Raw genomic sequence first — 14,281 nt, 5'->3', positions numbered from 1 at the left:
TTCTTCTGTAATCCCTCACCTCTACAAAAATATGCCATTATACAATAATGGCACCCCTTCTGTTGTAACTGCCAGTGCTGAAAAGCAGGTAACTGCTGAATTTTTCCAAGTAATATTACTTCTTTTGTGTCCTACTAAGCAGTCTAAGCAGTTTTCACAACAAACTGTATTACAAAAATGACTTATTTTGTATCAATTTGTGTAGAAATAAAATTGAGTATAATAAATAACATGTCAGAATAATTTAGGTATTCTTAAGGCAGTCTTTCTGGAAGTGTACCATCCCAGTTAAGAAAAAATAATTTTTGGAGGCAGTGTATGGGTAGTAAGTCCTGTTCCCCCGGACCAGTGTTCCTGAAATCAGAATTTATTCCCACTCCAATACAATTGCAGTCAATTCTACCTTTGAGAGTGGGATTCTGGACACACCCATAATAATGGGCCAAGCTTATCATTTGGGTTGTTTTATCTTCATAGAATCATAAAGTGGTTTGGGCTGGAAAGGACCTTGAAGCCTATCGTGTTCCATCCCCCTGCCAGGAGCAGGGATGCCTTCCAGCAGCCCAGGCTGCCCCCAGCCCCATCCAGCCTGGCTTTGGGCACTGCTAGAGATGGGGCATCCCCAGTTTCTCTGGGCAGCCTGTGCCAGTGCATCACTGCCCACATAGTAAAGAACTTCTTCCTAATGTTTAATCTAAATCTTCCCCCTTTCAGTTTAAAGCTGTTCCTCCTTGTCCTGTCAGTTGTGTTCAGCGGAGCCAACGCAACGCGCAAACCCAGGATGAAGTTAGTAACTCTCCGCTGGAAAACAAACAGGAGAAATATAAATGCAAAGGAGGAGGAGCAAGTTTAGCTTTTGGGAACAGTGAGCTGCTAGATTTTCCCAGCTGTGGCATGTTTTTCACCGCTGTGCTTCAAAAACAAATACACTCTTGCTCTAAGAATGCATTTGTATTTGCTTTGAGAAACAACTAATGAAGCAGGCTTCTAAGGAACACCAGGGAAGTAGTGGAAGTAGTATCACGTACTACGGAGCTGGGAAGTCAAACTGAGTAGCAATGTGCACCCTTAGATTAAGAATTCTCCAACAGCAGCAGGAAGTGAACATGAATACTTTGAGATTGATCAGACCGTGACTGAGATCATGCTGTGAAAGCCCCACCTGACCCAGTCTCTGCCCATAACCCACTGTGTGTTGCTGAGCATTGGCTGTTGTAGCTGCTGCATGTGGTTTGCATTGCACTGTTCAGTGGCAACACTCCTGCAGCCTAAGGCTTCCTGAAAATGCTAGCTAGCCTGAGCAGAGAGGATCCTCCATGTCGGGTGGGTGAATAGGAGAAAAGAAATGTGATTAGATAGATCATGTCTAAAGCCATAAGGCACAAAATTCCAAGCACACCACCTGAACCCTTCTTGCTTGCTCTCATTCCCAGCCCACTTTCTCTTTCTTCAGCTAGCATTTCCCCAGCATGTCACTGAAATTCTAGTTTATGGCAGTGAACTGGCATGAAACAAAACTATCCAAGGGTTTAGGATGTCTTCCAGGTCCAAGACCATAGCTTGCTAAGTTAGGTCTTTTGAGCTGTAAGCATTACACTTCTGTAAACTGTAGAGTGTGAAGTCTTTTTCTCAGTGGAGAGGAAATGATGTTGTATACTAAGCTTGGTTAATCACATCTCTTTTTCTCAGAGAAAAAAAATGCAAGCTATGCAGCACATGCTTTTTACAGGAGAAGTGCTTTGCAGTTCTGCAGAATGTGAATAGCCTAGCTTTTTAAGACATTTGTCTTATTTTGAACATCAATGCTGCTGACAGGATTTGTCACTCAGAAAGAAATGCTTTCAGCACTCACCTCTTAACATATCGGAAAAGATTATTCAGATTTTTTCCTGCCTTTTCTGTTAATCACACATTTTTCCACATCTTTTCCACATCTTTGTCTTACTGACTTAAGGCCCATCACTGATAGTTCCTTGAAAAGCAAAAGAGAGAGAAGGCACAAGAATCCACAGACAGCTGTATGTCTGTCCTGAAATGACTTTTAGTCCTCATTTAGTCATACCCGGGGGAAGAAGCATTGGCACCCCGAAACCTTCCCTGTCCAGCTGCAGGGGTGCCTAGCACAAGTGCTTGGTGCCAGCAAGATGTACACCCCTAAGGCTGATTTCCACAGGAATCCAGGTGTCGAGAGCTGTGGATAAGTATGTTTTCTGAAGCCAGAAGGTAGGCTGCACACCTAATTTCCATTCCAGCTTCTATGGAGCTGCCTTAGCACTTCACAGTACCCTGGTAAGCAGCCTTCTGAAGCTGGAAGCCTGAAACTTTTCAGTTTTAAAAAGAAAGGAAAAAACAAGTTTTGCTATGTTTAATTTGACCTCTGGTATATCTTGGCCACAGTATTTCATACAGCTTCTACCAGCCCCATCATCCAGGTTTACCTGCAGCCTGCATTGGTAGAGATAAAATGTGTGTGGAGTAAATGGAGAGAGAACTCCAGTTCAAGCCTTGTTAGCAAGTCATTTCTCTCTGTATTTAATCAAGATAGCAAGCAACAGTGATGAAAACATTTTCACTTGTGTGCATGGATTTTATCAGTGTTTCTTTGAACATCTTATGGGCCTAAAGGAAACAAAACGTAAGCTACGTAAATGACAAACAATTCAATACGTTTCCCTGCTACACAGCTTGGCTTAAATAAGTGTATTCCATCTCTTTTGTCACCATTTATGCTTCAGTACATTACCTTTGTACATGGAACCGACTCTGCTTCTCTATCATTTGCGTGTGACTGTGCTATCAGCAGAAATTACAAACACATATGGTGTGTACATGTAGTCTGTATCTATATGTAGATCTATGAAAACCTGATGTGGTTGTCACCACCATCTCAATTCTGAAGCTGTTTGCAATATGAGTATCTGTCTGGATTTGAGGTTTTTGGTTTTTTTTGTTTGTTTGTTTGTTTGTTTTTTTAAAAAGCCATTATGGACAAAGCTCCATTTCTTTTGTACTTACGTTAAGACATCAGTTTCCAGCATGGTGAAGGTCACATTTGTGGGAAGGGGAAGGTAAAGGGGAGTGGGAAAGGGGAAGGGGAAGGTGAAAGAGCAGGAGAAGAGAAAAGAGAAGGAGAAGAAGGAGAAGGAGAAAGAAGGAGTAGTCCCACCTGGGTTTTTGCTGTTTGGCAGGCAGCAAAAACAGCATGGCTCTCTTCAGGGAGACCCAAAGCCTTGGTTCACTGCCCTGGCCAGGGCCATGCTCCAACAGTTGCAGCACAGCTGGGGCTGTGTTTGGTTGCCTGAAGGTAGCCCAAGGGGCTAGGGGCTGGCCAGAATGGCCCCTACTTCCAAGAAACATCGACCTATTTGCCAGCTGCTTAGTGAGCTGCTGTTTTCTTGCTTTGCTTCTTGTGTCTGGAGTTTGGGGCCTCCTTATAGCTTCGTGGCTTGAAAATGCCTGTCCCTTCTGTCACCTATGCTTGTTCTGCTCATCATCTAATAGCTATCTAGACTTCTGTCATGCAGTTTCCTCAGCTCTATTTTCTCAAACATGTATCATGTTTATAAATCCAGCTTTAGCCTCTAAATATGGAAGAAAGTTGACATTTGGGAAAGAAAACCTGTAGTTTTATATTTCCACGGTACTTATTTTCCATAGATTTAGTTGCAAATTGACAAATCGGCAGATGAGTCACCTGCTGGGTTGCTGCACAGCTCAGCTACAGCTGGTGTGGAAGTCCTGCTGAAACAACTCAGCCTGCATGGGGAGAATGTCCCTAAACTGCTCCTGTGCCCTTCTCTAGACAGAGGTCCTTGCATGTTTGCAAGGCTTGCAGCTGTGCCACCTCTTCCAGCTTTCCCAGTGGCCCACCAGGGTCTGCCCCCCCTCTCCAGGCCCGGGCACACTGGCTGGTGAGCCCCAGCACCTCTGTGCACCAGCTCAGGCTGCCAATGACCTGTCCCAGCCCTGCGTGCCCACAGCTTGTGTCCCATTGCTCTGTGCTCCCCCAGATTGCCAGCACAGCTGTGCAACTTGAAGCATTTGGTCTTCTCTGGGAAGGCTCAGCTGGGACTGCCTGCATCTGGCCAACAGCAGTTCCCAAGAATGCAGAAACATAAATGCTTCCCACTTGGGTTCTCGAATATTGAACCCTTTCACCACAAAAACGAACAAACAAACAAAAAAAACTAGAAGGGATGGTTAACGCAGCCCTCTGACACACACTAAATTTGCAATAAACCATCACCTTAGTTAAGCCTCAACTGTCGAGGTCTAGGACTTCCTAAAATGAGGTACAAACGATGCCAAATATCTTAAACTGTGCCTCATTAAATAAATGTTTGTCATTTCACGTTGTTCATCCTCTTCATCCTCTGCAAAGTTGTGGAGCTCCTTTCTGAAAAAATGTCTGCAGTTCTTCAGGGAACTGTTGCTGCAGAGAGTCAGTGCTCGTCAGTGCTCAGGCTGTTTGCAGAACGCCTGCCCTCCATACGGGTTTGGAGCACTGAAGACTAGTCCATTCAGCATCTTCAACATTTACAAAGTATTCCTTAGTGATCGTGCCCTATTATTACATTGCTGATATGCTTAAACCATTGTTTGCTCTGTACATATGTCATAGCTATCTGTAACGTCAGAATCACTACAAATAAAACGATGAAAGGTACACCATTTTTCTTTTATCCCTTTTTATTTCCATAAAAACTGTCTTGCTGATGGAACAATCATATTTGTCTAAAATGTGAAGGAAGCAAAATAAACAGTGCTATTCTGATATCAGCATTTAAAGTCCATTACTGTTTTCTGCCATGAAGTACAACAGTTGTTCACTTTGCCACAGAGAAAGATACATGGCAAGTAGAAAGGTATCTGAAAATACAGAAAGCTTTTTCTTGAAGTTCAACCACAAATTTCATAGAATCATGGAATCATAGAATGGCTTCGGTTGGAATGATCACCTAACTCCAACCTCTCTCCCCCCTCACCCTCCACGATAGGCAGGGATGCCACCCACTAGATCAGGTTGGCCAAGACCCCATCCAGCCTCACCTCTAGGGATGTGGCATTCACAATTTATGTTATTATGTTATTACGTTATGGGAATTTATGTTATTGGATTTCTTCTTTAAGAAATAAAGGTTGTCTCATATGAACAAGTCACTTAAACTGATTGTATACGTTTATTGTACCTGGATCCTTTCCTGTTGTGGGGGTTCCAGTACATGATTTCTGTATATTATCAAATTATTTTTTTTTCCTGAAGAGGTTAATAGAAAAAATAAGAATTAGGATAAATCCATGTTACTTTTTTATCCTTATGAGGAAGCAAACAAAGACATGCTTGTAATGCACAAACATGTCGAAGCAGTGGGCCAGCCCTGTCACTGGGCTGAGTGGTGGCAGTGAGGCCAGGGAAGAGAGCTCGTCCCTGGACCTATCCCCGCAGCCCTGGCCAGCGGTCCTCAGCCTGCGCCTGGTCCAAGTTGCGACCCAGTGACAAGCCCTGCCATGGCGATTGGACTCAGAGCACATCCTTCCCTGAGTGCCGAGACCTCACCCCTGTCTGCTGCTCTGCTGCCGGCGAGGCGCAGGCAGGGCACGCGGCTGTGCCTCACACCCCTGCCGCCCTGGCAGCTCGGCTCCCAGACACACTTCGTGGGGGCCAGGCCAGGCTGGCAGCGTGTGGGCTGCTGGTGGCAACACACCACCCCGCGCTCCACTGCCTGGCTTCTTGCCATCGTGGTGGAGGTGCTCCCAGCCACCACGGGGCCTAAGATGCTCGTCTTGCCCGCTTTCTGCATTTGCAGATGGGAATTATTCAGCATCTTTGCTGTGCTTTGGCTTAGTTTTAATTGGAAGCTTGGGTTTTATGTCCGAAAGATTGTTTTTTTCTGCTTGAGATCTAGTACTTGGTTCTTTTTGCAGGTGTGTTTTCCATGTGCTGCGCTGCTCATTCACATTTGCAGCTCTGTTCTATCTGCAACCCTGTTCTAGCTGAAAGACGAGACAAGGTACGCAGTGCACCAGTTCATGCCCCATCAGTCTGAAGATACTGCCATTTTCTCCTACTCCTCTAAAGCCACTAAGGACCTGGGGAGGGGGTTGTCAAGCTGCAAGAGTTTTTTATTGAAGAGATTCAGTTAGTTCATTTAATTAACCTGTCTGCCTAATTGCTTTGAGGCCACAGGCAAGCAGCATTACTCAGGCATGTGTTCCCCTGGGCCTAAGTCGTCCTGGACGCAGTGACACAGCTCACCCAGCGAGGTGCTGTGTGCAGGACCAGCTGCTCACGTAACAGGCCACAGCCTGCCTCCTTCGAGCAGCACCCAGTGGTGCTGTGATAACCAACCGCTGGCTGTCGCAGAGTCCTAGTCTGGCCAGGGCCAGTGCCGCTGCTGCTCCCTGCCATCTGCATGCTCTGTGCCCACCAGTCCTGGGTCCCTACTCAGTGGTCCAGGTACAACTGTTCAAGCATTATCTTCTCTTCAGCCCACTGCAAGGCATGGAAGAGCAGGTCAGCTCACCTCTGCTGGGTTGTCATGGATTGGATTTGCCAAAGTGGCAGCCAGACATTCTGACAGAGGGTGAAGAAGGTCCTGTGAATGCCCTGATGGATGTTTTGATCCCCAAAGAAAGCCAGCTTTTCACCAGGCAGCTATATCTTACAGACAAATGAAGTAGAGTTTCCGGCGTGTCCAGCACATACTACAAACAATACGATATGTTCTGGGGTGTGTGTAAGCCTAGACTCCACAGAGCCTAGGCTCCTTTGGAAAAGCACAAGTCTGTCTCTGATACTCTCTGTAGATATGTTGAGGGCTCAATATTTAAGTTCCAACTTCATGGGTTTCAGTTGAGTGTTTGCATGAATCAAGATACATGTGCAAACTGGGGGACTGAAGATCTTATTAAGGTCTTTTTCTCCTGAAAAGAGCAAGGATAAGCTTCCACTGAACACAATGATGAGACCAGGCTGTCATGATGGCTGTCAGTATAAAAGCAAAGGTAGAACCTAAAAAGATTAACAGGCCTCTAGGGTAGCTTTAGTTTAGGAAAATCATTTTCCTTTTCCAGAAAGACCAAAAACCCTCTTAGTGGCTTGCTTCAGATAAGCCAGTTGAATGTTTGGGGTAGTTAACATGATTTTAAAATGTACCTTATGACAAACCCTGAAGATAAGTTTTCTTTTGTTGTTGTTGTTTTTGTTTTTTTCTCAGCAAAAAATGTCCCTCAATTCAAAAAGTCAATCCCAATTAAAAAAGAAAAATCAAATCCAAGTTCAATCAATTCTGTAGATCAGTACTTTTCACTGTAATTTTAATGACCTAAAGAGCAAACAAATTAAGACCATTGTGCAAGATACAAAAATGGAAGTGCATAAGGAGCAAACTCAAATTAAAGTAACCTAACACAGGGTGAAATGAGATTTAATGTGAAGGCACATCCTTTAGCACATGAAACATACGAAGACGTAGTATATATACAAAATCTGAGACAGGTTTATTTGTTTGGATAGTGTTTGTAGCAAGTGAGACTTAGGAGTGCTTGATAACAATCAACTGAGTAAGAATTCATGCTTTGGCACTGCTAGCCAAAGCCTGCTAACAGCATAGGCGTTGCACACAGCCGTGTGTGACTTAGCTGTATGTGACTTTTTGATCAGAGGTTTCAACCTTGGTTTATGCTATTCATCAGCAATAAACCCAGCAGAAAGCAACAGAGGCAAAACCACCAGAAATGGCTGAAAAGTAACAAAAGCATCGTGTGGAAGGTAGCAGCAGAAAGCAAGCGGTTTCCCAGGTTAGCCCGTGTGGCAGTGCCAGCAGCCAACCACTGCTCTGTCGATATCGGGCCCTGGCCCTACGGGGCCACGCCATGCGGGGCTGTGCTGCACCGTGCTGTGCTCACGGGCCTGGGGGCCGTGGGCCGGGAAGGCCAGGGTGGCGGGGAGCACGCTGGGGCCCCAGCACAGTGGCTCCAGAGTAGTAGGCAGGGAGGTGAGGACAACTGGAATGCTTTCAGTACGGCCACTGCAGCTTAGGGAAGGCAAACGTTTTGCTTTGCTTTCTTCTGAAAATAGACAGTTTTCTGAATTTTCCATTTCCTGTCTCGAATTGTGATGAGCAATTAGAATTTCCCACGGGTGGCAATGATGCAGCTGATCATCTGTTGCTCAGCACAGAGCACGTGTTTTCCATAGCTGTGCTGCAGGCTGCACAGTGAAACTCCTGATTGAGGCATGGAAATACTATTGTAAATTAAACAAGAATGCATAATTAATAACCAAAATAAAAGAATGAAACGCATGAAGCAGTAAAAGGAGATGCAATAAACTAAGACTAAACAAGGGAACAATTTAGCTCATACAGTAGGCCACACAATTGACTTCACAAGTGATTGTACTAGATAATTTGCCCAGTAATTATGTTAGTTTATACCCAAGGTAGTTTCCGTTAAGAAAGAACTATGGGTATAGTTCGGTTCTAGTTTTGTAGGGTCAGCTGAAGGACCTGGCAAGTCCCTTGCAGTTAGCTCCGTTAACTGTATCCTGACACATTTCTCTAGACACTAAACCAGCACACAAACTGTGCCAATTCCAGATGACTACATCCCTGTGTCTGTTCTCTTCTGGGACAAACAGCACATCAGGACTCCACATGCCTCTACTACTCATCCACCTTCCCTCCACCAAATCTACGTACCTGGAGCTGACTACGCCCTTAACTGTTCCAGTTCTTCGTGGCCTCCACAGTCCTCTGTTGATTCCTTCAGCGACTCACCCACCCTTTCCTCTTCAGCATCTCTTCAGGATGGAAATCCTTTCACCCATTAACTATCAGGAAGTCGGCCAGTTCCGGGTGCCTCAGAGTGCTGGAAAGTTTACAGGGTCTCTCTGCAAGGCAAGAATAAAGTCCTGCAAACCTGAGAGTCATATTCATAAACACATGTGACAGTAATTTCATGCAATGCTGAAAATTCAAAGGAACTCTTTGCCCAACATCTTTTTTCTCAATGAACTTAAAATGATGCTGTCCTTTGTGTTTTGTCATTTTACAATGGTTTCTCTGCCTCAAAAAAATGCTGGAGCAACTTTTTCCCGTAAGCTCTTCCAAAAGCCTGTCACCCCGTTCAGTCATTTCAGGCTAGAGCAGCAAATCAGTTCTGGGGACGTTGTCGTGCTTTCTGTACGCAGGCAGATTCGTTTGGACCGTCGAGTCCTTCCAAAGGGTAGTGTAACGGAGAGGGAAGGCAGACACCCCGGCTCCGGGGTGCTGCAGCCTGGCCTGGCAGCTTGAGAGCCCCCCCGCTCTCAGACCCGACCGCCCGCACCCGCGCTCCCTCGCCCGGCTCCTGCGCTCCCGCCGCGGCCCCGCCGCGCTCCCGGCACGGGGCACCCGGCCCGCCCGGCCCGCCCGCGGCCGCCGCAGGGCAGCACACCCGCCAGGGGGCCGAGGGGGGCCGAGGGGATCTCAAACTTCTCAGAAGTTGCTGGCTTGCAACTGCTGGTTTACACTCGCAAATTACGAGCGAAATTGCCGGCGCTCCCCGCAAGTACGGGATCCCCCGGCGTCCCCGAGAGCGGCCGGGACGGGGCGAGCGGCCCCGGGGCAGCCGGTGCAGGGGCGGCGGCTGGGGAGGGCGGCCCGACGGGGCGGCCGCAGAGCCCCGGGAGCGGCGCCCCCTCGCCTCCCCCCGCCGGAGCGGGGGGGTCCGGGCTGCGTGCGGCCGCCCCCGCCCCCGCCGGAGGCAGGCCGAAGGCACGGGGGCCGGGGGCGGCCGCAGCCCCGGCCCCGTGAGGAGGCGTCAGGCGCGGGAGCTCCGCTCGCGCCCGGTCCCGGCTCCGTATAAAGGGGGGCGGCGGCGGCAGCGCTTGGCCCAGCCGGAGTCGGAGCCGAAGCCGGAGCCGGAGCCCGGGCGGGGGCCGGCTCGCAGCGGAGGGCGGCTCGACGGCGGCACGGGCACCGGCACCGGCACCGACACCGACACGGGCAGGGGCACCGGCAGCGGCAGCGGCAGGATGGGCGGCGGCGGCCCGCGGCGGCCCGGCGCGCTGCCGCTGCTGGCGCTGGCGCTGCTGGCAGCGCAGGGCGGCGCGGCGCCCCTGCAGCCCGGCGGCTCCCCCGCGCTCACCAAGATCTACCCCCGCGGCAGCCACTGGGCTGTGGGTAAGTCTCCGTCCCGTCCCGTCCCGTCCCGTCCCGTCCCGTCCCGTCCCGTCCCGACTCGTCCCATCCCGTCGGGCTCCGGTCCACCTGCTGCTCCGCGGTCTCCGCGTCCCCGCCAGGGGCCGTCCCGTCGGCACCGCTCCCGGGAGCGCCGGGCTCTGGCCGGCACGGGGTGCCGGTGCCGGCACTTGGCGAGCGCACGGGCGATACAGGAGGGGCGACGCCGGCCGCGCCCGCCCCGGTGCTGCCGGCCCCGCCGTGCCGCGCTCCGCGGTACGGGGCTGCGCTGCACGAGGGCGCGGGTACGCGGTGACCGTGTCGCCTCCCGCTGCCTCCGTGCTCAGACCGGCAACCAGAGGCCAGCCCGAGGGCAGCTGGGCAGGAGCCGGAGCTCCCCAGCACCGAGGCGCAGCCGCTGCCCTGGGGTGCGCAGCACGGAGCCGGCCCCTCCCGGTGGTCTCCTTCGCAGCCCAGCGCCGATTACGGTTGCGTTTTAATGGCAGCAAAGCATGGGATGGCAAAAACGCATCCAGTTCAGCTGCTGGAAAGGCACTGGAGCGTAGACTTTAATATTAGAGTTCCCACATCCCACATCAAGGCAAGGAAAGTCTAAAACTTTCAGCTTCTCCGTCCAGTCCTTATTCCAGCAAATCTAACCAGGTGCCTCTCCCTAGCTCCAGGCAAAATGCGTGGTCATCTCTGCCCAGTTTGGAGAAACATTCCTTCTGCCAATGTAGGAAACCAGTTGTGCACAACACCGACAACATCTCCAGTCCCAGCTGTGCTTCAGTTTCAACATCTTCCCTGCTCTTCTCTCCCCTTCCCTCTCCTTCCCTCACACTATCGGTCAATTTGAACTTCCAGCTGATGTTTGAGCTATCAAATCCATGCCTGTCTGGGTGAATTTCATGCTACAGTCATTGTTCTTACAGGACATTTAATGGGGAAAAAGAGCACTGGAGATTTTCCTTATGGTTATGAAGAAGAAAACAAGATCCCATTTTCAGCACTACCTGAAAATATTAAGCAGCTGGATGACTCTCTGCAGTGGGAAGAAATGTCCAAATATTTGTTACGGCTGCTGGAAGGGAATGAAAATAAAAGTGCTCACTTCTCAAAAGGAGGGCTTCCCTGGTATACGAGGAACACCTGGGAGACAGATGACAATAGCAGCTGGAAAGATGTAAGTAAGACAAAATCTGTAAAAACATTCCTTAAAGTCAACTTTTGTGTTACAGTGACGTACTGGCTTCATCTAACTGTTGTGTTGTCCAGAAAAATAATAGAAATGTGCCTAATGCACTAGTCATTCAGTCAAGTAGGATTTTACTCTTGATTAGAAATTGTCAGTCACAGATTATATTGTTTATGAACTGATTTGCTACTGGGCATAAATTCGACAGGTGTTCAACAGATTGCAGTGTCCGGATTGCCTTCAAGTTGCTCGGTTGTTATATTCTTTTATTTCCTAGCACTTCGTGCTGAGATGACCACACCAACAGCAAGTTCTGTATCAACTCAGCAAAAACGAGCTAGTGTGAAAAACAGGCGTGCATGCAGAGAGAAGGCAAAGCATTGTGTGCAAAGCACATCACACCAGCTGTTCCCTTCTGTTGCCATTCCAGGTGCCATTATCATGTTTGCCTTCAAGGTGCCGCAGCCCCAAGGGATGGAGCAGCTGAACTGGAGGGTTTATTCAGCTCCTCGGTCTGCATTTGGCTCACGCCAAAGTCTTTTTCCCCCAGGCATCAGTTTTTCTGGCTGATGATGTGGACCACTACTGTGGTCATCTCTGGTCACGCAAAAAGAATCTGTGGCTACAAACAAGCTTTAATGTGCACCTAGGACCAGCCTCTTCCTCGCTTAAGTTAGTGTACTTATGAGTCCTAGTTCACGAGGTAACAAGGCTGGTACAAGTACAGATTTGGTACAAGTACAGATTCACCCCTATTCTTTTGGAAAATCCTGTGAAATTCACTCATAAGGATATTCGTGAGGTTTTACAGAAAGTAATCTGAGTCTAAAAGACTTATCAAGTAAACTGCAAAATGTACTAGAAAACTCCTTTCTTTGTAATGCACGAAATTCAGAAATGGTGATAGAGTTGCAGGATTCTTCTGGTTGACATTGAAACAGCATAGAAAGAATAATACACACCATTAAAGACATCAGTGGGAAGAGTTTTTTCTTCCCATATTCTACAGTGATATTATATAGTTAATATTCCTCAGCTAACTTCACCTTGGTCTCCCTCTTGGAATCCTAGCGCAGTGGTCAGTGAATATCTTGTCACTGACTTGCATAAGGATAAAGATTTACTCATTAAAGTAAGTTGTGCTTTTACGTCTCTTACACCACTGATATGAATGGTGTCCATATGTTTCTTTCTGGCTATGGCTTTATGACAGTGATGCTTATAATAACTGTGATTAATACTATCTAAAAAGTAAGATATTTATTGCATCCTCAGCTCTGCTGTGTGCAGCTTTGTAATCAAATTAGACAAACAAATTCCATTACATTATGTAAAGAGGGAAATATTTTGACGTCTATAACTATTTGGTAATAAATCATACTTAAAAAGGACAGATATTGCCCTTACTGAATTCTGTTCACATGTGTACTTTTACCCTAAATTAATATCCAGAGTTTTGGGGTCAGGCATTGAACATATACATGGAATAATGAGGTTATTGCCTTAAGTCTCCAGAATTCTCAAATGAGGGGTAAAATAAATATGTCTTTCCTGTAACTAAGACATAGAACAACTGGCAGAACCTCATTTTGCCATAGAACCTTTTGTTTCCAATGCATAAAGTTAGTTTGTCTCTATCCTGAAGTAAAGCATAATCATGAAAGAAGTGCCAAAGCTGTCCTTTCTGCCTGTTGGACACAAACAGCTGATTATATGCAGCCTAGAGAAGATGGAAGGTATTTTTCCCATTGGCTTCGGAAAGCAAAAACCCAGCACCTAAAAATCAAACTATATATCTATATACATCTGCTTGAGATCTGCCTTCCTGATGCAGGAGACCTGAAGATTAAATGTAAGCTTTGATTTTAGAAGACTGTGATAATTTCCTAAACCTTTAATTAATGGTAATCGTTACCATTTTTAAAAGTGGCAATGTTTATTTAAAAAAATGGAATTCTGGTACATACGAAATTCGGACATACATATATGCAGTGACAGAGGAGTGTAAATGACCTTTGGATTTTGATTCTGTAGATTTTTCTGGATGTGAGGGGTTCCATGTTGAATATACTTGGTGCTTTATTTCATGGAATTTTTCAAAAGTAACTGATGTAGTTTAAATTTTGAACTTTAAATTTGAAGTCGGAAGTTACTACCCCCAAAGTCAGAGTCTGCAGCAGTAAATACAGATATTTCCTTCAGGTAATTCAATTCAGGGTCTTGTTTATTAGCTCACATTCACTCAGTGCATTCTTCACCACTGATGCTCACACTGTGCTGTACAGTTCTCAATAACAATAAAATAATAATCATAATTAAAAAACCCTTTCTAGCAGACTGAACCAATGGAGGATAAGTATCATAGTACACACATAGCCAAAATGGCCAAGAATTGATCATAACAGGAAATTAGGCTTAGGGTGGTGTGCCTGAGTTACTTTTTCCTATATTCAGTTAATGCAAATGAAATTAGCAAATGAAGACTTTGCCTGCTCTTTATTCAGTGCGTTAACTACAATTCAAGTAGTTAAAGGACAGAAAGGAAATCTCTTCTGCAAGCTGTTCTAAGTGCAAAAAGTAAGTTGGAAAATAATCTTTAAATTGTTTCTGTGACTTGGCTTTTTATCACTAATGAGACATTATATAAATGAGATGGCAGACTGTATTATTCAGGAGAACGACTTTCCTCGTACTTCAGCAGTTGGTTATTAAGCTAACTGAGAAAAATGAGGTCTGTTTTGGAAAGATTATTAGGAATTTGTTTTTTATTTGAATACACAGAGCAGCCTGTGTATTAGGCTTATTAACTTAGTGAGTGACTTTTGTCAGGACTCATCTATAAATACTATTTTTCTTTCTTTATTAGATGATGGAGTATTTGCTTCAAGTTGTGAATACGAAAGAGAACACTCCAAGCTGA

General features: G+C 46.7%; 1 protein-coding gene across 1 annotated transcript; it reads left to right on the top strand.

Moving 5' to 3' along the window:
- Positions 1-10,018: 10,018 nt before the first annotated feature.
- GRP (gastrin releasing peptide) lies at positions 10,019-14,281 on the top strand. The gene is made up of 3 exons (XM_032206611.1): positions 10,019-10,166; positions 11,099-11,349; positions 14,228-14,281. Exons 1-3 carry the CDS (start codon positions 10,019-10,021, stop codon positions 14,279-14,281), a joined length of 453 nt encoding a protein of 150 aa, XP_032062502.1.

Source organism: Aythya fuligula, chromosome Z (assembly GCF_009819795.1).
Source record: "Aythya fuligula isolate bAytFul2 chromosome Z, bAytFul2.pri, whole genome shotgun sequence".
Lineage (NCBI taxonomy): Eukaryota > Metazoa > Chordata > Aves > Anseriformes > Anatidae > Aythya > Aythya fuligula.
The sequence above is the reverse complement of the archived record's forward strand: the minus strand, read 5'-3'. Positions and strand labels throughout refer to the sequence as shown.